The sequence below is a fragment of the Rhinoderma darwinii genome, chromosome 4 (assembly GCF_050947455.1).
Source record: "Rhinoderma darwinii isolate aRhiDar2 chromosome 4, aRhiDar2.hap1, whole genome shotgun sequence".
Lineage (NCBI taxonomy): Eukaryota > Metazoa > Chordata > Amphibia > Anura > Rhinodermatidae > Rhinoderma > Rhinoderma darwinii.
Window position 1 is genome coordinate 157859360 of NC_134690.1, and position 26798 is coordinate 157886157.

The window sequence follows — 26798 nt, forward strand, 5'->3', positions numbered from 1 at the left end:
TGGTCATAAATTGCCGTTTGGGCTCACTGCCAGGCTCAGTTGGACCACCATTTGGCTTTTGAAGCGCAGATTTTGCATGGTGTATTAGTGGTATTTCAGCTTATAATGTGGGGGCATATGTGAGCTGGGCGGAGTACATCAAGGGTATATATGTAAGCTGGGCGGAGTACATCAGGGTATATGTAATATGCGCGGGTACATCAGGCTATATGTAAGCTGTGAGGAGTACATCAGGGTATATGTAAGCTGGGCGGAGTACATCAGGGTATATGTAATATGTGCGGGTACATCAGGGTATATGTAAGCTGGGCGGAGTACATCAGGGTATATGTAATATGTGAGTAGTACATCAGGGTATATGTAATATGTGAGGAGTACATCAGGGTATATGTAATATGTGAGGAGTACATCAGGGTATATGTAATATGTGAGGAGTACATCAGGGTATATGTAATATGTGAGGAGTACATCAGGGTATATGTAAGCTGTGCGGGTACATCAGGCTATATGTAAGATGGGCGGAGGTGCAACAGGGTATATGTAAGCTGTGCGGAGTACATCAGGGTGTATGTAAGCTGGGCGGAGTACATCAGGGTATATGTAAGCTGTGCGGGTACATCAGGCTATATGTAAGATGGGCGGAGGTGCAACAGGGTATATGTAAGCTGTGCGGAGTACATCAGGGTGTATGTAAGCTGGGCGGAGTACATCAGGGTATATGTAATATGTGAGGAGTACATCAGGGTATATGTAAGCCGTGCGGAGTACATCAGGGTATATGTAATCTGTGAGGAGTACATCAGGGTATATGTAATCTGTGAGGAGTACATCAGGGTATATGTAAACTGCGGAGTACATCAGGGTATATGTAAGCTAGGCGGAGTACATCAGGATATATGTAAGCTGTGCGGGTACATCAGGGTATATGTAAGCTGTGCGGAGTACATCAGGGTATATGTAAGCTGTGCGGGTACATCAGGGTATATGTAAGCTGGGCGGAGTGCATCAGGTCATAATAGGATGATGTAATAATGGGGAGAATGAATAATCCATGGATTGGTGTGTTGCGCTTTGAACCAATCCTTTATACACAGGCCGGGTTATTGGGTATTATACAAAATATCTGCGCTCCAGTGTTGCCTTATATTTGACTTCTTCACTAGCCCTATAAGTCGCACAAGGCCCTAAAGTTTCCTCATCTCCGCTGCATCTACGGGGTCCAGCAAATGACGATGTGGGATATTTACTGGACCGTAAAATGAGTCTGGGCTGTCATTTTGCATCATTGCGTTTTGAGAGCCATAACGTGTTATTTTTCCGGTGACGGAGCTGTGTGAGGGCGCGTTTTTTGTGGAACGAGCTGTAATTTTTATTGGTTCCATTTTGGGGTACATGCGATTTTTTTTTATCACTATTTATTCCATTTTTTGGGAGATGAGGAAACCAAAAAACAGCCATTCCAGCACGTCTCTTTTTTGTTTTTTTTTTACAGTATTCACCGTGCAGTATAAACAACATGTTAACTTTATTCTGCGGGGCGATACGATTACAGCGACACCAAATTTATATTGTTTTTTTAGGCTGGGTTCACACGACCATGTTACGTCCGTAATGTACGGAACGTATTTCGGCCGGAAGACCCGGACCGAACACAGTGCAGGGAGCCGGGCTCCTAGCATCATAGTGATGTACGATGCTAGGAGTCCCTGCCTCGCTGCAGGACAACTGTCCCGTACTGTAATCATGATTACAGTACGGGACAGTAGTTCCACGCAGAGGCAGGGACTCCTAGCGTCGTACATCACTATGATGCTAGGAGCCCGGCCCCCTGCAGTGTGTTCGGTCCGGGTCTTCCGGCCGAAATACATTCCGTACATTACGGACGTAACATGGTCGTGTGAACCCAGCCTTACGTTTCACTGCGTTCCCACAATAAAAATACTCTTTTCTAAAAAAAACATGTTTTAGTGTCGCCATCTTCTGACAGCCATAACTTTTTTATATTTTCGTTGATATCGCTGCGGGACGGCTTGTTTTATGCGTGACGAACTGTAGTTTCTATTGGTACCATTTTGCGTTACTTGCAAGTTTTTGATCACTTTTTATTACATTTTTTTTGAGACAAGATGATCAAAACATAAAATACGGTCATTGTTTTTTATTAAGAAATTGTTACGGTGTTCACCGTGCGGTAAAAATAATGTGATATTTTTATAGATCAGGCCGTTCCGAACGCGGCGATACCTATTATGTATAGTTTTTTTTTCATATTTTCATGTTTTTCTAATAATAAAGGAGTTGATCAGGGAAACAGGGCAAGTGTTGTATTTATTATTTATTAACTTTGATTTATTTATTTTTCTTTCACATTTTTTTTTACATTTTTTACTTTTTCTTTTACACTGACCTGGGGACTTGAAGATCTGGTCTTCTGATCCCCGGTATGATGCTCGTAACTGTCATTTTTCATTTGACAGTTAGCCGATTAGGTCCTGCCTCGGGCAGGACGTAATAGGCTACCGTACCTGGGCAACCAGGAAGCCTAGTAACGGCTTCCTGGTTGCCATAGCAACAATCGCCACCCACGATCCACCGCGGGGGGGCTCGGGGGTTACAGAGGGAGCTCCCTCCCTCTGTAAACCACTTCAATGCGGCGGACGTCATTGACAGCCGCATTGAAGGGGTTAAATGGCTGCGATCAGCGGTAACAGCCATTGCAGCGGCATGTCAGCTGTGTATAACAGCTGACAGCCGCTGAAGATAAAGCGCACACAGCTCCTGTGCTCGCTTTATCTGCCGGGCGTAACTGTACGCCCTATTGCGGGAAATCACTTTGATTTCGGACGTACAGTTACGCCCAATCGCGGGAAAGGGTTAATATATAACACTTTATAAACATGGAATCCATGTAATTACAGTTTAGAGCATAGAATTGCCTTCAATATAACAGTAGCTAGTAAAAAAACCTGTTATTCTAAATTGGCCTCAAGGGGGCAATCATATATTATAGTGAAAAATTACATCCCACCACCTTTTTCCTATGCGCAGAACCAAACCAGCATAATTAGTTGATATTAAAGCGGTTTCCCATCAGGGACATTTATGACACATCCACGGGACATTTCATAAATGTCAGATAGATGCGGGTCTCACCTCTGGAACCCGCACCTATCTCTAGAACGGGGTCCCCTAAACCCTGTTCTACTGCTCTGTTGTGACTGAAGTGTGTGATTCCCAACCATGAATTACGGAAACAACGTAGCTCGCTGTTTCCGTAGCTCCCATAGTAGTGAATGGCAGTTACGGAAGCAGCGTAGCATGCGAGCTACGCTGTTTCCGTAACTGGCATTCAGTTCTATACAACTCAGCGAGCTACGCTATTTCTGTAATTCATGGTCGGAAATCACACGCTTCAGCCAAAAAACACAGCAGTTGAATGAGGTTTAGGGGGCCCCGTTCTGGAGATAGGTGCGGGTCCCAGAGGTGGGACCCGCATCTATTTGACATTTGTGACATATCCATTTGTGACATATTCATGTTATAATATTCAATATGTTTGTTTTTTATAACCACTTTTCTAATTGACTTTGATGAAAGATGTTATTTTAACAAAGCAGCTATGTATCCTGTATACATAGAAGCAGTATCGTTCTCTCTCAGCCGATTCCGTTAGATCAGCTGAACTGACGGCACGGCTAAGAGCTTGTCCTGATCCACATAAAATCAATCACATCTAATTCCATTCAAAGGCGTACATAGCTTTTAAGTTTACTATTCCTAGCCCCTTCTTTTACTAGTATATTTCAAGGACTATGAGATGTCATATGTGCAATTTAATCATTGTCCATTGATGACATTTTGCAGTTCCTAAGTCTGATCTGTGGGTGACCGGTAGCAGAATATTACTGACCTACAAGTTCAGGGCTTCCAGTTCTGTTCTTAAACACCGGGACCATTTTGAGCTAGTTAGAATAGACTATCTCATGCCTTAGCAGCTTTCTAAGCTGACAAATTTCTTCTGGTTAGGAGTCCTTTATTTCTAAATTAAGTAATGGCTTATCCACCCCTTAACCGACATTGTGTTCATATGAATTCCAGATCCCAAGTTAAAAGTCGAGACTCCCAACAAGGGGTTAATTACATCTCATTTCTCAACCATGAGATGCTGCTTGATTCGGTTATATGTGTATATCATCAGAAGCCTTCAAATATTCTGATCATTAAAATGTTTGTTTTTCATTTGGGCTAAGGCATTTTAATTGGGTCGCCAGTGAATAAAGATCTCAGGCGATTACTGGTAAGAAAAACACTTGCATTTTGTAAAGCCTCCATCTGGCAACTTCTAATTGATCGACTCAGGTCACAAGGGAAAGCTGCCGTGTTTCATTTATTAGTCCTTGGTTTGGAGGAATGGACACCCCTAAATGTTTCTGTACATTAAATAGCAACATATCTATATATCTCTATCTATCTTTCTATATCTATCTGCCCATTTTTGGTTTCTCAGTGAAGTATGTACACTATAATTACACTACAATACATAGAACTTTAATAATATAACAATATATCACTAATATGTATCAGATTATGTAAAGCTCAGTAAAAGAATTGCATTGATATTTTGGTAAGCCCTCTTGCCATACAATCGTACTCGTTTCCAGTTGTCTTAAGAGTCCCAGCAGCCAGATGACATCTTCTGTGACCTAAAAAGATTGAACTCCATGCTGATACATTGTGTCTAAATTGTAGCAAACCATTAGTACAAGAGAGATTTAGGCCGGGTTCACACAGAGTTTTTTGCAGGCGGAAAATCTGCCTCAAAATTCCGTTTGGAAGTTTGAGGCAGATTTTCCTCTGCCTGCACGCCAATTTTCGCAACGTTTTTGACCCGCGGCCATTGAGCGTCGCGGCCATAAAACTCAGCAAAATACGCTTTCTCTGCCTCCCATTGATGTAAATGGGAGGTCTGAGGCATAATCGCACAAAGATAGGGCATGTCCCTTCTTTCTCCCGCGAGGCGGGAGAAAACCGCCTCCGCCTCCCATTGAAATCAATGGGAGGCATTTTCGGCCGGTTTTTCGACGTGGTTTCCGCGTCAAAAAAACTCGTCGAAAAACTCTGTGTGAACATACCCTTATTCTGCTTTATGTCTATTGCCTAGACTGAATATGATTGTAGAAAACTTAGGTGTGTGAAGTAATAATTAGATTAGTATAATGATTAAATGGCTGCTTCTTAATTAACTAGTTGACAACTGTATATACTGTTGGCGATGTATATATACGGCGAGCAGTATATGTCTTTAAAGCCTGTTCCATAGTATACAGTATATACAGCGCTGGTGTAAGCTAGCTGCACAGTCTCTGACTGCTGGGGACACTGGATTTCTCTGCTTCTTCCTTTTCTGCACTCACATACACAGTGCTCAATGAGAGCTGTGTATAGAATAGAGGCATTGGTGGTCATGTGACTAGGCTTATTTCTGCCAGAACTGGGGCCAGTTACAGTGGAAAAGTAGGTATAGTATAAAAAAAATTTTTTTTTAATAATAATAACAACGTCCCCCAAAGGTCTTTTTTGACCTTTAAGGGGTGGACCATAATAATAAGAGGGGGAGAAAAAATAAATGAAATAAAGAATGTAAGTGCAAAATACCGCCCCAAAAAAACACTTCTCCCGCCAATCATTGTCGGAAATCTAGCCCTGACCCAGTTATCCTAAAACAAGAAAGCTAGAAAGTAAAGTAAAAAATCTTTTTCTTTTACAATTTTTTTTCTCAAATTATAAGCCAAAAAATGCTAAAGAAAATAATTTCTATAAAAATGATGAAAAATACACCTGAAATGTTGGCGAAACAAAGTCTAAAGAAATCACACTACTAGTCCAGCAAATAAAAAAGTTACAGCCGTAACTAACACGTGCTAAAAAGGCTAAATGGTGTCTGGCCCTGAAGGCTCAAAATAGCCCGGTCCTGAACCGGTTAAGTTTCTCTTTTCCCATTCATTCTCAGATTCCTCTAACATTTTCTAGATTGCGTGTCATACTGTTAGGCCCCATGCACACAACCGTATTTTTCATCCGTAATTACAGACACATTCATTTCTGTGGGCTACGGACACCTTTCCATATTTTTTCGGATGGGTGTCCATTCCGTAGAAATGATCTGTAAAATATAGAACATGTCCTATTCTTGGCACAGACTCCCCATAGATGTCTATAGGCACTTCCGTAAATACAGACGGCTACGGATGTGCACCCGTAACTGTCCGTAATTACGCAAGCATTGCTATGCGACGCCAGGTTTGCAGATGTTGCACATCATTTGTGGTTTTCTTTTTGCAGATCCATATATACGAATGCACTACGGACCATATTTGCGGATACCGTTCCGTATATGCGGATAAGTTGCGGATGACTACGGATCTGTATTTACGAACACTATTTGCAGATAGATTAAAGCCTTATGGGTATAACAATAGTCTAGATGTAGTCAGCTATCAGTAAGGCCTCGTGTACATGGCCATAGTCCTATGCATGGTCCATGATTACGGCATGGACAGCCACGGGGTGTCCGCAATTCACGGACTATGTGCACACATTGATTTCAATGCGCCCAGATCGTAAATCCGTATAATGACTTGTCCTGTTTTTTTGCGGTCCGGGCTCCCACCCGATGCACCACGATCGTGTGCATGGGCCCATAGAAATGAATGGGTCCGCAATTCAACCGCCTTTTTGCGGATGCAAATACACGTTAGTGTGTGTGAGGCCTTAATGTTCCAATGTTATCATTATGGTCGTGATGAAGTCTATTGGTGAGTTTCATTATGGGAAAGAGTATGTTAGGAGGAGGTAGGCACATCTCCAAATTAACCTCACACAGCTATAATGGAAGTGTGTATGTATATAACATGTGTGGTAAAGCTCATTATTCTAGCATCCATCAAAGGCTGCGCTGCTCGTAGGAGCGCCGCAGCCCCTTCAATCAGCTGATCGGGTGGGGGTGCCGATAGTCGGACCCCCACCGATCTAATATTGATGGCCTAGCTTAAGACTAGGCCATCAATTTTAACAACCCGGACAAACTCTTTCAGTGCATTCATATAAATAGCAGCCCCAATGGAAGTTTTTACTTTTCTGGAGATGACCTTTACATGTCTGCTGCTTAATCTATTGTATATCTCACCTTTACTTGTGAAAATATAATTTCATGTACTTTTTTTTTTCCAATTTAGAATACTAAAGCATGCCCTCATTCCCCTGCCCACCCATTTGAGAAATGGATTTTTTTTAATGTCACAGATATGAGAAAAATTGTGTTCTGATTAATTTGCTGTGTAAGATTTTGGCTGATAATAAAGCTATTAATTGTAGTCATAAAATCCACTTTGTGCTTTTGTATCTTTGGAACATTTTAGTTTAAAGGAGGAAAAAATGAATACAAATCTGGAGAAAAGCATCAACCACCTTACCACTAAACTCATTTAATTGCCTTTAGGGTCATAAACCTGTAAAGTGAGACCAAGGCTGTCTGTATTATGAAGATTTTATTCCCCTGAAGCACGAAAAATATCTAATGGAATTACTGTACATTTATTTCATCAGTTCTTCCTGCTCTAAATGAGTGCTGGTCTTAAAGGGGTTATCCAGGTACCAAAAATTGCTTTGGATTTATATTCTTATGTGAAAAGTCACTTACTAATCTACTTTAATTTTTAATTCTGTACTAAATCGAGCAGTTCAAACCAGTTGAACTAGTGCCGGAAGTCCTTTAGGTTTCATAATATTGACTACTCGCCGACACAGCCCCTAGTGACTGAGGGCTGGCTTCCTGTGCTGTTCGTGTTGGCGTGTTATCAAGCGCATGACCGCAAGCGGCTGTCACATTGCGTATCGCTGGAGTCCCCGAGCAGAGCATCAGCTAGTGCTCTTCCTGGGACTCCAGCACTGCTCCTGACGTCACTGTCCATACATAGTCGGTGACTTCACGTGTTCCCTATCGCTGGAGTCCCCGAGCAGAGCATCAGCTGATGCTCTGCCTAGGGACTCCTGCCAACTTTACTGTTCATCTATGGACAGTGACATCGGGAACAGTGCTGGAGTCCCTGGATGGAGCATCTTCTGGTGCTTTGCTCGGGGACTCCAGCGATAAGGAACACCTGACGTTACTGTCCATATATGGACAGTGAGGTCGGGAGCAGTGTTGGAGTCCTCAGGCTGAGCATCAGCTGATGCTCTGCTCGGGGACTCCATATATGGACAGTGTCGGGAGCAGTGCTGGAGTCCCAGGCAGAGCGCTAGCTGATGCTCTGCTCGGGGACTCAAGTGATAGGCAATGTGACAGTCCCTTGCGGTCATGCACTTGATAACACGCTAACACAAACTGCACAGGAAGCAGGCCCTCACTCACTTGGGGCCATGTCGGCGTGTCATCAATATTAGGAAAGCTACAGGACTTCTGACACCAATTCAACAAGTTTGAACTGCACAATTTAGTACAGAATTAAAAACGTAAGTACATTAGTAAGTGACTTCTTTTCACATAAATATATAAATCCAAAGCAATTGGTACTCTGATAACCACTTTAAATGTGGAGCCAAGGCTGTAGAAATGTATGTAGCTTCAAAGAAAATTATCTAGAAGCAAGTTGTACACTATATCACAGGGAGTCGTTTGCAATATACACTATCAAATTCAATTAATCTTTAAATTACAATATTATTATTTTTCCTTTGTGTTGGATTATCATAGTTTTAGTGATATACATTTTCCATGGATTAGTGGAAATGTATTATTGAATTGGAAAATTTATATTAACCTCTTGGAGAAACAATTTTCTTTTTAGCATTTTTATTTTTCGATCATTACATTCCAAGAGCCATAGCCTTTATACTTTTCTGTTGACATAGCCATATGAGGCCTTGTTTTTTGAGGCACGAGTTGTAGTTTTTATTGGCACCATTTAATGCACCATATAATGTACTGGAAAACTTAAAAAAAAATTCTTTATGGGATGGAATGAGAAAAAAACAGCGATTCCTCCATTATTTTTTAGGTTTTGCTTCTACAGCGTTCTGTGTGTAGTAAAAACTACATGTTAACTTTATTCTGCGGATCAATACCATTAGGGTGATACTAAATTTGTATTGTTTTTTTATGTTTTATTACTATTTTAAAGAAAAAGCTATTTGTTAAAAAAAAAAGTGTTTTGTGTCACCGTATTCTGAGAGCTATAACTTTTTTATTTTTCCGTTGATTAAGTGGTGTGAGGGCTTGTTTTTTTCCGGACGAGATGTCGTTTTTGTTGATACCATTTTGGGGTACATGCAACTTTTTGATACATTTTTATTTATTTTTTTTGGGTCGCGAGGTGACCAAAAACAGCAATGATTGCATTGCATTTTATTTCGACAACCGCGTTCATGCGATGATTTAAATAACGGGATATTAATAGGTTGGACTTTTAGGCTGGGTTCACATGACCTATTTTCAGGCGTAAACGCCCTTTGGGTATGTGCACACGATGAGAGGCTTTTACGTCTGAAAAGACAGACTGTTTTCAGGAGAAAACAGCTGCCTCGTTTCAGACGTAAAAGCTCCTCCTCGCATTATGCGAGGCGTCAGTGACGCTCGTAAATCTTGAGCTGCTCTTCATTGACTTCAATGAAGAACGGCTCAAATTACTTTGCAAAGAAGTGTCCTGCACTTCTTTGCCGAGGCAGTCAATTTACGCGTCGTCGTTTGACAGCTGTCAAACGACGACGCGTAAATGACAGGTCGTCTGCACAGTACTTTGGCAAACCCATTCAAATGAATGGGCATATGTTTGCCGACGCATTGTAGCCCTATTTTCAGGCGTAAATCGAGGCATAATACGCCTCGTTTACGCCTGAAAATAGGTCGTGTGAACCCAGCCTCAACAGCCTCTGATTTTCAGGCGTTTTTGAAGCTGAAAATGAAGCTTCTTTTAATTTGGAGCTTCTTATCAGGCTTCTTTTGAGGCAATTTTGTGTGGTGTTTTTCATAGTGTTCAATGAAAAATCAGCTCCAAAAAACGCCACAAGAAGTGACATGCTACTTCTTTTTACAGAGCGTCTTTTTACGCTCCGTTCTTTTATAACAGCGGCGTAAAAAGACGCCCCTTATGAACTAAATGCTGTTTTTCCAATTGATTTCAATGGGCAAATGTTTGTAGGCGTTCAGCTTCTGTTTTTTCAGGCGTTTTTCACGGCGTTAACGCCCCGAAATATGCCTGAAAACACTGCGTGTGAACATACCCTAAGGCGGAATTCACACGACAGGGTTTCCTGGCCAGGCGCCGGCCGTTCATAAATCGGCCGTCACCCGGCTGCATTAGGAACCATAGACCCCTAATGGGGCTATTCACACGACCGATTTTTTGACGGCCGGGAAAACCGGCCGTCAAAAAATGGGACATGCCCTATTTTCGGCCTGGTACTCGGCCGCCCGGCTCCCATAGAAGTCTATGGGGCCGGGTAATACACGGCCATCACCGGAATGTGTCCCGAGTGATGGCCGGGTCTACCGTCGCTCGCGCACTCTCTCTCCTCCTCCTCACAGTGCAGAGTGCATGTGAGGAGGAGGGTCTTTTTTTGCTCCCTGTAGGAGTCGGAATACCCAATCCCCGGCCGGGGATTGGGGATTCCTCTACAGGAGAAGTGCGTGACTACACTGTCCATATATGGACACAGCGAAGTCACTCACTTCTGCAGCGGAATCCCCGACTCTATGGCCGGGGATTCCGCTACAGGAGAAGTGCGTGACTGCACTGTACATATATGGACACAGCGAAGTCACTCACTTCTGCAGCGGAATCCCAGATGCTATGGCCGGGGATGCCGCTACAGGAGAAGTGAATGACTACACTGTCCATATATGGACACAGCGATGTCACTCACTTCTGCAGCGGAATCCCCGACTCTATGGCCGGGAATGCCGCTACAGGAGAAGTGAGTGACTACACTGTCCATTTATGGACACAGCAAAGTCACGCACTTCTGCAGCGGAATCCCCGACTCTATGGCCGGGGATGCCGCTACAGGAGAAGTGAATGACTACACTGTCCATATATGGACACAGCGATGTCACTCACTTCTGCAGCGGAATCCCCGACTCTATGGCCGGGGATGCCGCTACAGGAGAAGTGAGTGACTACACTGTCCATATATGGACACAGTGACGTCACTCACTTCTGAAGCGGAATTCCCGACCTGTAGCAGGGAATTCCTCTCCAGGAGAAGTCCGTGACTACACTGTCCATATATGGACATTGAAGTCAGTGACTTCTCCTGGAAGGGGGGGGGGCGGGTGCAACCTACAGGGGGCAGGGTGGCATCACCTACAGGGGGCAGGGTGACATCGCCTACAGGGGGCAGGGTGGCATAGCCTACAGGGGGCAGGGTGGCATCGACTGCAGGGGGCTGGGTGGCGTCACCTACAGGTGGCTGGGTGGAGTCACCTACAGGGGGCTGGGTGGCATCGCCTACAGGGGGCAGGGTGGCATCGCCTGCAGGGGGCTGGGTGGCATCACCTACAGGGGGCAGGGTGGCATCGCCTGCAGGGGGCTGTGTGGCATCGCCTACAGGGGGCTGTGTGGCATCACCTACAGGGGGCTGTGTGGCATCACCTACAGAGGGCTGTGTGGCATCACCTACAGGGGGCTGTGTGGCATTACCTACAGGGGGCTGGGTGGCATTACCTACCAGAGGGGCTGTGGGATTATCTACAAAGGGCTGTGTGTGGCAACAAATTTAAATGAAATTCATCCTATTTTAAAACGGAAAGTGAAAAAAACGGATGCAAATCGGCCGGTAAAAACGGCAACACGGAACGGAATCGGAACGGATGCAAACCGGCTGGGAAAAACGGCCGATTTTCCCGGCCGACACTCGGACCCTGTCGTGTGAATGAGGCCTTAATGGTAGTCCGTAGACACTTTTTAACACAATTGCCTGTTTTGTATGTGGTTAATACATTAATTAAATATATTATGATGTTAGTGACATTAATAAAGTTTTTCTTATTTTAAATAATTTTTTTGCCACACAGCTACTTGGAGTAAAATCGTTTGGCTTGTTTGTTCACACAATCCTGTCGTCCAATAATTTTATGGACTTTTACGAATGTGCGATACCAGTTATGTTTACTTTTTTATTGACCCGTCCCTCTGTCTAACTGCTCAGATGCCGCAGTCGCTATTGGCGGCGTCATTGGGGTTAAACAACCTGGATCAGCGATATCTCTGATCCCGCCTGTTGCAGGCAAGTGTCAGCTTTTGGGAACAGCTGGTACCCACCGGTTATGGTGTGGGCTCATATTGTGATGGCGCACATCCAACTTAATAGTATGTTGGATTTCACCCAGGGATAAATTGATGTTCCTTTCTAACAGTTTTGTGGCATTTCCACAATATATATACTTTAAATGCCTGATAGGTGTGGTATACTCACATATTGGAAAAATGAGGGTCCCGCAACCCATGTTTGCTGATTCAAAGCAGCTTCTTCTCCATTGAAATCAATAGAGAATGGGCCACGATATTAAATCTATGGGAGTTACGGAAAGAACCAAGCATGGTCACCTCTCCATTGATTTAAATGGTGAACGTGGCCACTATGATTAGAAAAAAGTGGTATAGGGAACCCCATTCTCCCTATAAGTTAGGGTTACCTACCAGGCTTGTAAAACCATCCTCATAGCGGCCCATCCAGCACATTTTAGGCCCCTTCACATGAGCATATTGCCTTCCTTTGGAGGTATACATTGCGCGAACCCCCTTTCCACGGCAGAGGGTTATTTACTATTCCATCCTTCGAAAGAAAGTATAATGACATTTACCAGCCTGACGTAGTCCAAAAGGACATTGTTCTACAGTACATTCTTCTACACCAAGAGCTTATTCAACGTACACGCTAAGTGTGGCGCATAAATCTGGTGTGCAGGGGGCCTTATCTGTATATTGATGATATACGGTATTTTCGTAGGTTTCATACTATCTTCTAAGTAGTTCTCTTAAGATGATTTTTAAAGAGGAAATCTACCTAAAAGAGATCTAACAGGTTATAGATATATATTAGATGATCATATCTATGTCATATGTGTAAGCTTGGATCTCTAACAATGTAAAAATTAAAGTGTGCCAAACCCAATCATAATTGTTCAGAGATTTTAATCCCTAGAAATTTCTCTAAAATATAAATGCACAACTTTTCAAATCAATGGTGCTTTTCTTAAGCTGCCCATACACATAATATAAATTTTTACAAACCATCGTTTGAAAATTATATGCGAACATGTTCAAGATTGCCGACGGCAGACTGTTGTCTGCTAAAAATGTGATCTTTCTGGTTAGGTTTGTTCAGCCGTTTTTTTTTAAAGTGACTACCTGATCAGTTTAGTCTTGCATGTTGCTGGCAGGATCGTTTGTATGATCGATCCCACAGATGATTGACCGGCTGTATTCTGGATGATCAGAATCTTATGTGTATGGCCAGCTTTATAATGTTTTGTTAAAAATTTCCAGTAACTGAAATTTCAGTGAAAGGTTCACATACCATGTAGAGAGCAGCAGCCTAAATCACAGATATTTTGCTATGTTAGAATTTCTCCTCTCCCTCATCTGTTATGATCGTCTGAAAATAAAACCCCCCTTTTCCCTATAATGTAGTTGTCTTTTAGATGCAGTTTACATGATACAATTATTGCTTAGTAGAGACAAAAAAAAGGGACAAATCAGGCGCTCCCATAAAGGTATTATCGTTACAGAAATAGATGCAAGTAACTGAGTAGAACAAGAAGGCTCACCTGATGGAGTTGTGCTGGATGTTCGGCACAACTCAACTTTATGGCATATCGGGTCGTATCGGACCTCTGACTCAACGCGGTCTGCTGGCCTCCGGAGCTGACTCTGGGTGTCTGTTTCCTAAGAAAGGAGATCCTCCCAGCGTCCAACGAATGCAAGAAAAGGTGATCAAAAAAGTTCCTTTGTGGGGCGCTCTCATTGCTGATATATTCACGATGGCGGTAGTTATGCAGAATTTGTATTTATGTGTCTAAAAACAAACAGACACTGTACAAGTTGGGGTGCAACGCATTTCGACCCCGTGCTTGGGTTTTCGTCAGGCATATAAATGTGTCTAAAACTTTCTCACTTAAATACTTTCTTAGTTTGGAATAACGGCCAGTTCCGATCTGAGAGGTAAAAGTTCAATGTGGACGTGTTTACAAAGCTTGCGTTTGTATTATGATAGCTTTACTTTGTTTTATTTTATTTTTTTATAACAGTGTGTCTAAAAAGGATAAAAGGTGAAATATTGAGTTTGTGTATATTGTTTTTTGTATATAAGTGTTATACATAGTTTAAAATGTTCGTTTTTGAGACGTGCAATGTGAGTTTCATAGGAATACATAGTGAAAGAGACTTCAGGTCCATACAGGAGACGCTGTAGGAATCGGCCGGTCAGAGGATGACCTGCCCTACCTTTTAACGTATGTACTTTATAAACGGAGGTGAAAATAAAAAGGAAGGGCTTAACAGGAGATGAAGAAAGGCAGTCCTGGGGGCCATCATTAGGCCCCTGGGCTGCCATGACAACCATCGGCACTCCCCGATCACGTTGCGGGGGGGGGCGATGAGCTGTCTTTCTAACGTCCTTGATGCTGCGATCGTGATTGCGCCATTTAAGGGGTTACACAGCCAGGAACAGTGTGAGCGCTGTTCCTGGCTGTTAGCCCCAAGTGTCAGCTGTAATACACAGCTGAAACCCGCTGCGTACTTAGCGGGTGAGCCCGCTCCAAACATCCAAATGTGCTATTATGTCAAAATTTGTTCTTAATCCTGGAAATCCCCTTTAATATTTTTAAAGATTTATATAGATACATTCACAATAATATCCGTGTGCGAATTGTGAAATATTAGACGTCCTGAAATGGTAACAGGATTTATTAATTAGGTCGCAAACTAAATGAAAAATGAAAGTAAAAATAATAAAACTTGGAATCCTTTAAAGCTTCCTAATACTTGGCACTTCCAAAATAATATTTCAGAACAAATACCAGTCTTACGTTCTTGGAAAGTTCAGGCATCCTTTGAAGTGAGCAGTAAATATTAGTAAACCGCTCATAAAAACAAGATTGCACTGTCTAATCATTCGGTTTATAGTGTCAGAAAGTAACTTGTGCTTTATTGTACTTGCAGCTGTATTTCTCGCTCCCTGTTATGAAGGTGAAAGTGTCATTTTCGATGCCGCCATTCATAAATCACTAAATGATATATCAGTGTAACCTGCTGCAATAAAGAGGAAAAGAACATATCTTGCTCTCAAACTCTTCATGTGTATCTCTGCCTTTTTTTCCAGCAGTGATGGGGACGTTTCACTAGAACAAAATGACGAAGTCCTGCAGCTATTTTACGCCTAAGCTGTATTTATTTCGGAAAATACTGGGGATTATTCACAAGCAGCAAGGCTTTATTTCTAGCATTCTGTGCTATGTACCATGGAAAGAATAGTATGTTCAGTTCACTAAAGAAAACACAGTAATGTACAGCATGTAGTGGATTCCTCATTAGGTCCTGTTCACATTAGCTTCACCCTTCCGTTCATGGGTTCCGCTAGACCTTTCTGTCGGAGGAACCCATGAACGGAAAGGCATCTGTTTCTGCAATCAATGATAATGCAAACGGCAGCTATGGTTTCCCTTTTCCTTTCCGTTCATGGGTTCCTTCCGACGGAAATGTCTGACAGAACCCATCAACAGAAACCAAACGCTGATGTGAACAGTCCCTTATGCCAGATACTTCAATGTTTTCTGGGGTCAGAACCTACAGTCTCAGTATTTATAAACACTGTTTTAAATGCCGGTAAATCGTTGCGCATCATCAAATGTTTAAAACATTTGTAGCAAGGAAAGAGGTGATTTTTTTTTTTACTGTTTTCTGATTCGTGTGCGATTCCTGGAACTAAACTTAAGGAACACTTCGGGTAAAATTAAGATATACCTAGTTTAGGTACCAATTGGAAAGAGGGTTGCATGGACAGGGGTTCTGTCTTTGGTGTTGCCTGGATTCCTGTGTTATGCATCCTCTACTAGGCATAACAAAAAGTATCAGTTTTTCACCTAATAGTCGTTAAAATTGATATGCTGCAGATTCCTTTTGTTGGCTTTCCAGGATTTATATATTGAATGATGACCTATTCTTATTATAGGCCATCAATGTTTGATAGTTTGACGGTCCAACCCAGGCAATGATCAGAATGAAGGGACCACTGTACTCTAGCTAGCACCACGTCCTTTTCATTCTTTACACAGTCGCAACACAGTACATAAAGGATCAAACAAGAATAAGCCATATATATTTTTATATATATATTACACATACAGTCCATTGTAAACAATTGTGTGGTCTGACATAATACAAAACGGTTTGTAGGAGGCAAATAGTTGCTTGGGATCTGAAGTGCTCGTGTAACCAGGAATCAAGAGGAAGTTGTACCAGGGCACAATGGAGCCGAAATGGGGTCACAGTGAGGAGAAAAAAGAAAAATACATGCAGCTGTACTTTTTCGGAATATATTATCATCATTAAGCATGTCAGAAATATTAAGTTGGCCATACAGAGAGATGAAGAATTCAGTATAGCACAAGATTTTCCAACATGTTGGAAAAACTTGTTGCGTTGATTCAATCCAAGGATGTTTCTTTTGACAGACGTCGGACGCTTACGCCCCATGCACACGAATGCTGCATTTAACTTTGATCGTAGCATTCAGGAGAATAGCGGCGGAGATGAGAGGTTTCTCTGATCTCTGCCGTTATAGAGCGGGGCTGCGGCTGTGTAATACAGCCATTGCCCCGCTCCTGACATTAGGTGCGCGCGCGGTCAGCATGAGGTGATGCGGCCGACACTGCACTAATGAGCAGCGGTTCAGGCACTGAAGACAGAACATGGGGGTGTTTTGCAGTGCGCCCGCCATGTTCGGTCTTCAGTGCCGCCGCTCATTAGTGCAGCGCTGGCCGCATCGCATCATCATGATGGCGCGCACTTGTCTGGACTCAGGAGCAGCCCCGCTCTCATACATTCATGTGATACTATACTTAGCTGTGCAGCCGCACAGCTTAGTATCGAAATACATGAAATAACGGTATCGAACCGTTTGGGGATGCACAGTATCGAAGTTTCGATGCATTGTGCATCCCTAGTTCATACAGGTAATAATCATAAAACTCACTCAATATATTACTACAAATATTTGACTTAAAGGCTATGTAAACCTTTGAAGATTTTTTTTTTTACTAAAACAATGTATTATATGTGTATAATGTTTTTAGTGCAACTTTATAATTGTTTTTTGTTAAAAAAAAATTATTTTACTTTTTGAGATACAGCTGCTTTGTAACCTGAATACATAGAAGCTGTATCTTGCGCTGAAACCTGAATCCAGCAGGTCAGCGGGACTGGCGGCTTCGGTGACAGCGGGTCCTACGTGTCTCTGACCTGTTCTTGATCAGATCTAAGTTCAATACTAAGATGTGATCGATGAGGGTATGTGCACACACACTAATTACGTCCGTAATTGACGGACGTATTTCGGCCGCAAGTCCCGGACCGAACACAGTGCAGGGAGCTGGGCTCCTAGCATCATACTTATGTACGATGCTAGGAGTCCCTGCCTCGCTGCAGGACAACTGTCCCGTACTGTAATCATGTTTTCAGTACGGGACAGCAGTTCCACAGAGAGGCAGGAACTCCTAGCATCGTACATAAGTATGATGCTAGGAGCCCGGCTCCCTGCACTGTGTTCGGTCCGGTACTTGCGGCCGAAATACGTCCGTCAATTACGGACGTAATTAGTGTGTGTGCACATACCCTAACAGGTGGAGACATAGAAGCTGATACACCTGTTATCGATCACATCTTAGTTTACATAGCATTTAAAGAGGGCCCCTCATGACAGGTCTGTTTTAGTAAATTATATTCCCCATAAAATACTAATTTTGTAACATATTTTCTTAGAGCTCTCTGTTGTGCTGTTCTTCTGCTCTTCGTCCTGTACATGAATGAATGAACTTACCACTGGGCATTACCATTCCCAGGTGCAGTGCGAAGAATGGGGCTGAGTTGCAGATCTCTGCACATTCCTGTATGGGTGCGATCCTATGTTCTCATGATAGTTGGGAATCAACAAGTGAGGGTATATCCTAGCCCCATGGCCTCACTTGCCAAGATGGAGAACCCCATTAAGCATGAATATAAGAGTATGCAATGTATATTACCTATATATGCATATTTCTGCCAACATGAGTAAAGGCTGTTAAATTCACCCATTATTTTTGGAATACAAGCATAAAAGACAGTGTACAGTATTTGTAAACTCAATTTCTAATGCATTATATTTTGTGTAATTGAAACAAATAATTCTAAATTCCATATATTAAATGAGAATTGCATTGTCTTACTTTATGCTGGACCACAATGTGTCTGTATAATATTCTATTATTGGTGTTTATTATAGTAATGCAGACTACTAATCACCTTACATTTTTATATGTACACTATCAAAAGATTTATTTAGAGTCTTTGCTATTCGCAGTCCAAGCCCATAGCATTATTACATATCAGATTTATTATCACTGTGATGCAGCATGTAACTGAGCATTGGGATATTTATGATAACCTTGCTGTCACATGAATGTTGTAGATTATATTGTGGAATAATGATAGACTCTAAGTAAAAAGCCTTTGGCTCCCAGAATGCTCTTGAGCTGGAACTAATGTATTTTACAGTTATCTACCATGCAGAAATCCAAGAGATTTAAGTAGGATATCTACAATGTGTGCTTCTTGTTTCTTCTGTTTAAGTCCTTATGTATTTTGCAAACTTGACATTCCTTACTAAACACGCACAACCTCTTGGATAGACGAGCGCAATCCAAGCCCATAATCACATAACTCTCCACATTTTTAAAGACTAACCATTAAATTTATTTACATGAAATAATTTTAAAAGGAAGTTCCAACATTTTTTTTTTATTGTTCCAATGCATCTAAAATGAATAAGGAAGCAGCTGTGACTGCAGGCTCCGTAGCATGTCCTACTAGGCTTTTTTGGGTCTCTGAGAGGCTGCCCTTTGCCTCAGCCTTCCCTGCCAATAAGCCCACACTGGGGATGCAGCAGTTACCACATGGGGAATTGCTCCATGCCTCCGTCGGTCAGAGTGACTGCCATGCCACTTCTTTTAACAGTTCCCGACTTCCCTCATTTGCAAGAGTGTAACTTGCTTGTTAAGTATGTGTCGGAGATTCAGACTGCACTAGGTATCTTTCGATGGGTGTATAAGTAGGGGCCCACCCTACTGTAGACTGTGAAGAAGTACTACGCACACCAGTAGGAGTAGATTCAAAGGTAATATTTTTTATTATTATGCCAGTGTGCAACGTTTTGGTCTGATCCTAGACCTTCATCAGGCTGTGTAGTATACTGGGCGTTTGGCGTGATGGCGCTATAGAATGCGACCTGCCGGATTCTCTAGCGCCATCACCCCAAACGCCCAGTATACTTCAGTGCCTGATCATGGTCTAGGATCAGACCGAAACGTTGCACACTGGCATAAAAATAAAATATATTATCTTTGAATCTACTCCTACTGGTGTGCGTAGGACTTCTTCACAGTTGATTGTTAAGTATTCTCTGCCCAGTAACAGGAGTAACGTCCCAGGCTAAACAGTAGCAAAACACTTCTAGTCCCAGGCCTAACAGTACAGCTACTGTCTCTTTAAGGATCACTCAAAATAACTCTAGTTGCTTTACACAAACCATTGAGTTGAACACATTGACAGGTTATATGCTCTGATGATTCTAATCACTTGCCAACTAAGCGGATGATGGAGGAGTGGGCGATGATGAAACCCTGCATCAGGACTTCTATGAAACTCTGTCTCTTATGGCGCATCACACAGTCTCTTTTGGGGCCATACTGCCCTTCTCCTTGCCAACCTGGACTCCTCCAGTTGTTTTCACTGCGCCACACACACAGAGCTCTGCCTCCTTCTCCCCAGAAGCGCCTGCTGTCATGTCTGAACGTCCAGCTGTACATCGCTTCCCCTTCTAATGCGGCCGACTGCCCTGGGGCCAGACCACGGCGTGCTGGCAGCCTTCCCCTGTTTGCTTGGCGTATGGCTCAGCTGAGCTGTTGCCAAGCAATGGAAATGCCGCCTGTTGGCAGAGAGAGATTTTCTTTCCATTCCTGCCAAACTGCGGCGCTAAGTGATCACCTGCAGCAGCACTACCACCAATAATGTAACAACACAGGAAATGGGCCAGACCTCACATCAGACAAAAGTGGGGAAGACACAAACAAAGGAGGCACTGTATAATTTAAAGGGAAAGTAACATCCCTTACAGATGCAAATTTGCTTTATTTTTTTTCTTTTAGATGCACTGGAACCATAAAAAAAGTGATTCTCAATAGAATATATATATATATATATATATATATATATATATATACAGTGAAGGAAATAAGTATTTGAGCCCTTGCTGATTTTGTAAGTTTGCCCACTGTCAAAGACATGAACAGTCTAGAATTTTTAGGCTAGGTTAATTTTACCAGTGAGAGATAGATTATATTTAAAAAAAAACTGAAAATCACATTGTCAAAATTATATATATTTATTTGCATTTTGCACAGAGAAATAAGTATTTGATCCCTTTGGCAAACAAGACTTAATACTTGGTGGCAAAACCCTTGTTGGCAAGCACAGCAGTCAGACGTTTTTTGTAGTTGATGATGAGGTTTGCACACATGTTAGATGGAATTTTGGCCCACTCCTCTTTGCAGATCATCTGTAAATCATTAAGATTTCGAGGCTGTCGCTTGGCAACTCGGACTTTCAGCTCCCTCCATAAGTTTTCGATGGGATTAAGGTCTGGAGACTGGCTAGGCCACTCCATGACCTTAATGTGCTTCTTTTTGAGCCACTCCTTTGTTGCCTTGGCTGTATGTTTCGGGTCATTGTCGTGCTGGAAGACCCAGCCACGAGACATTTTTAATGTCCTGGTGGAGGGAAGGAGGTTATCACTCAGTATTTGACGGTACATGGCTCCATCCATTCTCCCATTTATGCGGTGAAGTAGTCCTGTGCCCTTAGCAGAGAAACACCCCCAAAACATAATGTTTCCACCTCCATGCTTGACAGTGGGGACGGTGTTCTTTGGGTCATAGGCAGCATTTATCTTCCTCCAAATACGGCGAGTTGGGTTAATGCCAAAGAGCTCAATTTTAGTCTCATCTGACCACAGCACCTTCTCCCAATCACTCTCAGAATCATCCAGATGTTCATTTTCAAACTTCAGACGGGCCTGTACATGTGCCTTCTTGAGCAGGGGGACCTTGCGGGCACTGCAGGATTTTAATCCATTACGGCGTAATGTGTTACCAATGGTTTTCTTGGTGACTGTGGTCCCAGCTGCCTTGAGATCATTAACAAGTTCCCCCCGTGTAGTTTTCGGCTGAGCTCTCACCTTCCTCAGGATCAAGGATACCCCACGAGGTGAGATTTTGCCTGGAGCCCCAGATCGATGTCGATTGACAGTCATATTGTATGTCTTCCATTTTCTTACTATTGCACCAACAGTTGTCTCCTTCTCACCCAGCGTCTTACTTATGGTTTTGTAGCCCATTCCAGCCTTGTGCAGGTCTATGATCTTGTCCCTGACATCCTTAGAAAGCTCTTTGGTCTTGCCCATGTTGTAGAGGTTAGAGTCAGACTGATTAATTGAGTCTATGGACAGGAGTCTTTTATACTGGTGACCATGTAAGACAGCTGTCTTTAATGCAGGCACCAAGTTGATTTGGAGCGTGTAACTGGTCTGGAGGAGGCTGAACTCTTAATGTTTGGTAGGGGATCAAATACTTATTTCTCAGTGCACAATGCAAATAAATATATATAATTTTGACTATGTGATTTTCAGGTTTTTTTTTAAATATAATCTATCTCTCACTGGTAAAATTAACCTAGCCTAAAAATTCTAGACTGTTCATGTATTTGACAGTGGGCAAACTTACAAAATCAGCAAGGGATCAAATACTTATTTCCTTCACTGTATGTATATATATATAATACATCAGGTGCGCACCTTTTATAATTGGTGTTCATTGACACCACATCCTGTTTTGTTTTTTTGTTACATAATGTAGCGCTTCCTATGAAGACACCAAGAGTTTCACTGTTATTGTGTTTTTATATATTTGTCACGTATACAAATTAGGATTATGTGTGGCTTTTTTTACCACTTTAGTTAATTTGCAACACAGTGGTATAATAAATAGACACAGGATGTGATGTCATTGAACACTAATTATAAAAGGTGTACACCTGATGTATGTATTTTATGCTTGAAAAAGACCCTATGAGGGTTAAAACGTTGCAGGTGATGTGTTGGTGAATTAAAGAAAAAAAATTCCACTGGAGTGCTGCGGTTTCCTTCTCTTTATTTGGATCTGCTATTGGGACTATCTTCTGCGAGCACCACCCTGAACTTTGGATTTCTATGTGGTCCATATGGTCTGGTTGCTGGTTGTGCTGCTGATATTTATTTTCTCTCTCTATATATAAAAATATAGATAGATAGATAGATAGATAGATAGATAGATATGTATTTTTTTATTTTAGGATATGAAGAAAGGTCTTCTTAATCCGTTTCTTAGTAGCACAACATTCATCAAACATGTTCTTGAAACATTTTCATCATGGGCATAAACTAATCTGTAATCTTTTCCTTTTACCTATAGGATATTTTTACCCCAGAATGCAAATTTAAGGAGTCTGTGTTTGAGAATTACTATGTCATCTATTCCTCGACACTCTATCGGCAGCAGGAATCTGGCCGTCAATGGTTCTTAGGACTTAGTAAAGAAGGCCAAATCATGAAAGGGAACAGAGTGAAAAAGACCAAACCATCATCACATTTTGTACCAAGACCTATAGAAGGTAACAATGTATTTTATTTAGATGGGTGCTTCATAGCATGCTGCAGTGGATTCTGACGTTTTATTTATAAAAAAAAAAAGTCATGAAGATAGCAGAGCAGTCTTAATATGCATTCTTAGTGCAGCATAGGTTATTAAAAAATAATAACTTCTGTGCTCACACTGCAGAGTCTCAGTGTATTCCTACTGTATGTGACGCAGCTTCACACTGCTCTCCCTTCCTCCTGCAAGTGAAAGATTTCTCTCTGTCAGTTTTTACACAGGAGGCAGTGAAGAGTAGCATCACGTAGAAATACACTTGAGATTCTGCACACCGTACTTACTGATAGTATAGACAGTGTGAGTCAGGGGGGTTTATTACTCTGCAGCTAATCATTGTATGGACTCATCTATTATATCACTGCATTCCTGGTTCCTTAGATAGGGCAAAAATGATCTCTTCTGCAGCACTATATGCATGGGGGGGGCATGCAAAGACTCAAGGAGGGTTAAGCTGGGTGGAAAGAGGTCTCAGAGCTGTCAGGAGGGGTTTGATATGTAATGATGTAAAAAATTATGTAATCCTGTCTGCACATGGGAGCGTGATTTATTTTGGTGGTCAGACGGAGATAACATGACCAACTGCCCATAATGAAAGAGTAAAAAATGTATAGATGCAACTGAGCTGGGAAGAAACAAATGACACTGCTAGAATATTGATGGTGAGTTAGCATGATACGTGCAACTAAAAAAATTGCCAAAGACTTACACAGCCTTGTTCTTGCTATAGATTATTTTCCTTTTGTCAGTAAGAAATTTATATAGAACGTATTACTTGGCTTTTTGGCATGTTGTGCGTTTTTGTATGTCTATAGGAGGGTAATATGCTCATTAAGATGAGCTATGAGATTTATTGAGAGATATACATATAGTTTTGAAGCTTTGTATCCTGGAGAGTGTCATGTATTTCATCGCAGTCCTTAGCAATATCTGCCCATCATTCCATTAAATGCATTCTGCTATTCAAGTCACACAGATTGCTCTCCGAATTCTGTCCCTCCCTGTCACATTATTGTATTTCCCTGGACAGTCATATTCAGGCACAGCGACTGCCAGAAATAGGACCAACTCCTAAAGCACATTACTCCGGCCCCAGCCTGTATAAGTACTGCCTTAGCTTTAGGGTATATTGTATTCATATTTTCAAGCTGTGTTGCATTTACCAACTAGGGAAGAGTTATGTTCATGAGCTTTTATTAAATTGTTTTTTTTTATGATCAGTGCTCATAAAGGTAGATACACAAAAGTTCTGAAGGTATATTCAAGAGCCAAACCAGAGTACAAACTTTGGATAATCTTGGATAGTAGGCGCAATACTAAGTATTGAATTGAAGGCATGGTAATTCAAATGCAGCACAACAGGAGAAACATTTGTCGGTCAATGAATCAGACTGGGTTATTATGTTTAAGTTGTGTATGGTTTAGTTCATGTACGAATAACTTAAAGGAGAACTACCAGGTCGTTTTGTGTATATCAAAATTGTGGAAAAAAAATGAATCGGGTTTCTAGGATTTAAAGATAACAAACTGGCAGCTGCATAAAAAAACATACTCATGGCTTAAATTACCACCACTCCAGCTCCACTGATCCAGTTGTCCCCTGTCGGTCTAAATCGATGTTATGTATGCGTCATACATACATGACCAACACCACTGCGCCATGTCATCGCTTCAGAAAGATAAGGCCAGCAGGGGACCAGTGCACCAGCAGCGCTGAAGTGGCAGGGGACTTGAAAGAGGAGTATGGGATTTTTTTACTTACGTTATCATTAAGTCTGGAAAACGCCTTAAAGAGGCTCTGTCACCAGATTATCAAATCCCTATCTCCGATTGCAGGTGATCGGAGCTGCAATGTAGATAACAGTAACGTTTTTTTTTTTTAAACCGATAATTTTTGGCCAAGTTATGCGCAATTTTATATTTATGCAAATGAGCCTTTCTAATGGACAACTGGGAGTATGTTTTCTCTTATTTCCAACTGGGCGTGTATTGTGTTTGTAACATCTGGGCGTGTTTACTTGTTTTACTAGCTGGGCGTTGTGAATAGAAGTGTTTGTCCGCATCATATGTCAGCATCATACACTTCTATTCACAACGCCCAGCTAGTAAAACAAGTAAACACGCCCAGATGTTACAAACACAATACACGCCCAGTTGGAAATAAGAGAAAACACGCCCAGTTGTCCATTAGAAAGGCTCATTTGCATAAATATCAAATTGCTCATAACTTGGCCAAAAATGATCGTTCTTCAAAAAAAAAAAATGTTACTGTTATCTACATTGCAGCGCCGATCACATGCAATAGGAGATAGGGGTTTGATAATCTGGTGACAGAGCCTCTTTAAATGGGGTTGTCTCTCGAAGACAACCCCTATTGATAAGACAGAGAAGGCTTCCCCCTGTAAAATCAGCTGTTTGCCAGGGGTGCCGAGAGCTGTCTTTGATGAGAAAATGCCTTTAATAGCTTTGTTGTTATAACGGTATGTTCACACGCGGCAGATTTATTGCAGAAATTTCTTCGACTGTCCTAGCCTCTTGAATGGGAATTACTAAAATCTTTGCACAACCCTATTTAGGTGAATGAGACAGTCACAGAAATTTCTGCATTAAATCTGCCACGTACGAACTTATCCTAAGTGTTATCATTGCTTAGGTTGCATGCCTGAAGCTTGCAGCTGCTTTCCCCACAATACACACTGAGGTAGATGCTTTTGATCTACACAATGTTCCTCTAGCAAATATGAAAAAAAACAGCGCACTGACAGTGTTGACATAGGAGTACAGTAGCTGTAGGCTGCCTCCCAATCACACCAGATCCAGCGGAACAGTCACAGATTTCAGGCGCTGTCCCGCTTTGCAACTGTATATGCATCCTAAGGATACAGATACAGTTGAATACAATGGTGGAACAGGGAGCTGTCAGCTCCCTGCTCCACCATTCACTCTCTGTCCCCTGCCTTTGGCGCAGATCGGTGTGAAGAATTAATCGCACCTTCCTGTGCCCAGGGTGCACAGGGCAGAGGAGGAATGGAGAATGATCTTCTCATTGTGGGAATGGGGCTAGGTGAGTAATATTGTATTAATTTAGGGGGCACTAGTTATGTCTGGGAAGATACCAAGGGGCATTACTACTGTGGGGGCACTAAGGTAGCATTAATACTGTGGGGGGGCACTAGGAGGGTATTACTGTATGGGGACACTGAGGGGGAATCAGTACTGTGTGGGGGGCACTAAGGGCACTAAGGGGTACCTTTACTATGTGGGAGCACTAAGGTGGCATCTTTACTGTGTGGGCGGCACTAAATGGGCATCTTTACTGTGGGGGGACACTTATAAGCATTGTTACTGTTTGTGGGCACAAAAGGGGCATTCTTATTGTGAGGAAGCCCTAAGCAGTAATCAATACTGGGTGGGAGAACTAAGGGGGTATGATTACTGTGTCAAAGTACTATTACTGTGTGCCACACCTCAAGAGCACTATGAAAATGTGTGGGGCACAACGGGGCACTATCACTGTAGTAGGGGGCACCATTACTGTGTACTGCTCAACAGTGGGGCACTATTACTGTGCGGGGGCAGAAAGGGGTACATAATTGTGTGGAGGGACTATTACTGCATCGGGAATAAATAAAATGTAAAGCACTCCATAGTGCAATATATAAAAAAAACAATGGCAATCCACTTAGAGGACGTAGCCTCACTCACCAAACATGCACAACGCTGGGATGTACGTGTAGATGTAATACTG

The 26798-nt window shown here is 42.2% G+C and overlaps 1 protein-coding gene across 4 annotated transcripts in view; it reads left to right on the top strand.

Moving 5' to 3' along the window:
* FGF12 (fibroblast growth factor 12) overlaps nt 1–26798 on the top strand; it is a 430891-nt gene that overhangs the window by 374999 nt on the left and 29094 nt on the right. For all 4 annotated transcript variants that reach the window (XM_075861773.1, XM_075861772.1, XM_075861771.1 and 1 more), the window contains one exon: nt 22814–23012. In XM_075861773.1, coding sequence (XP_075717888.1) covers nt 22814–23012 — 199 coding nt within the window. The remainder of the gene's footprint in view (nt 1–22813; nt 23013–26798) is intronic.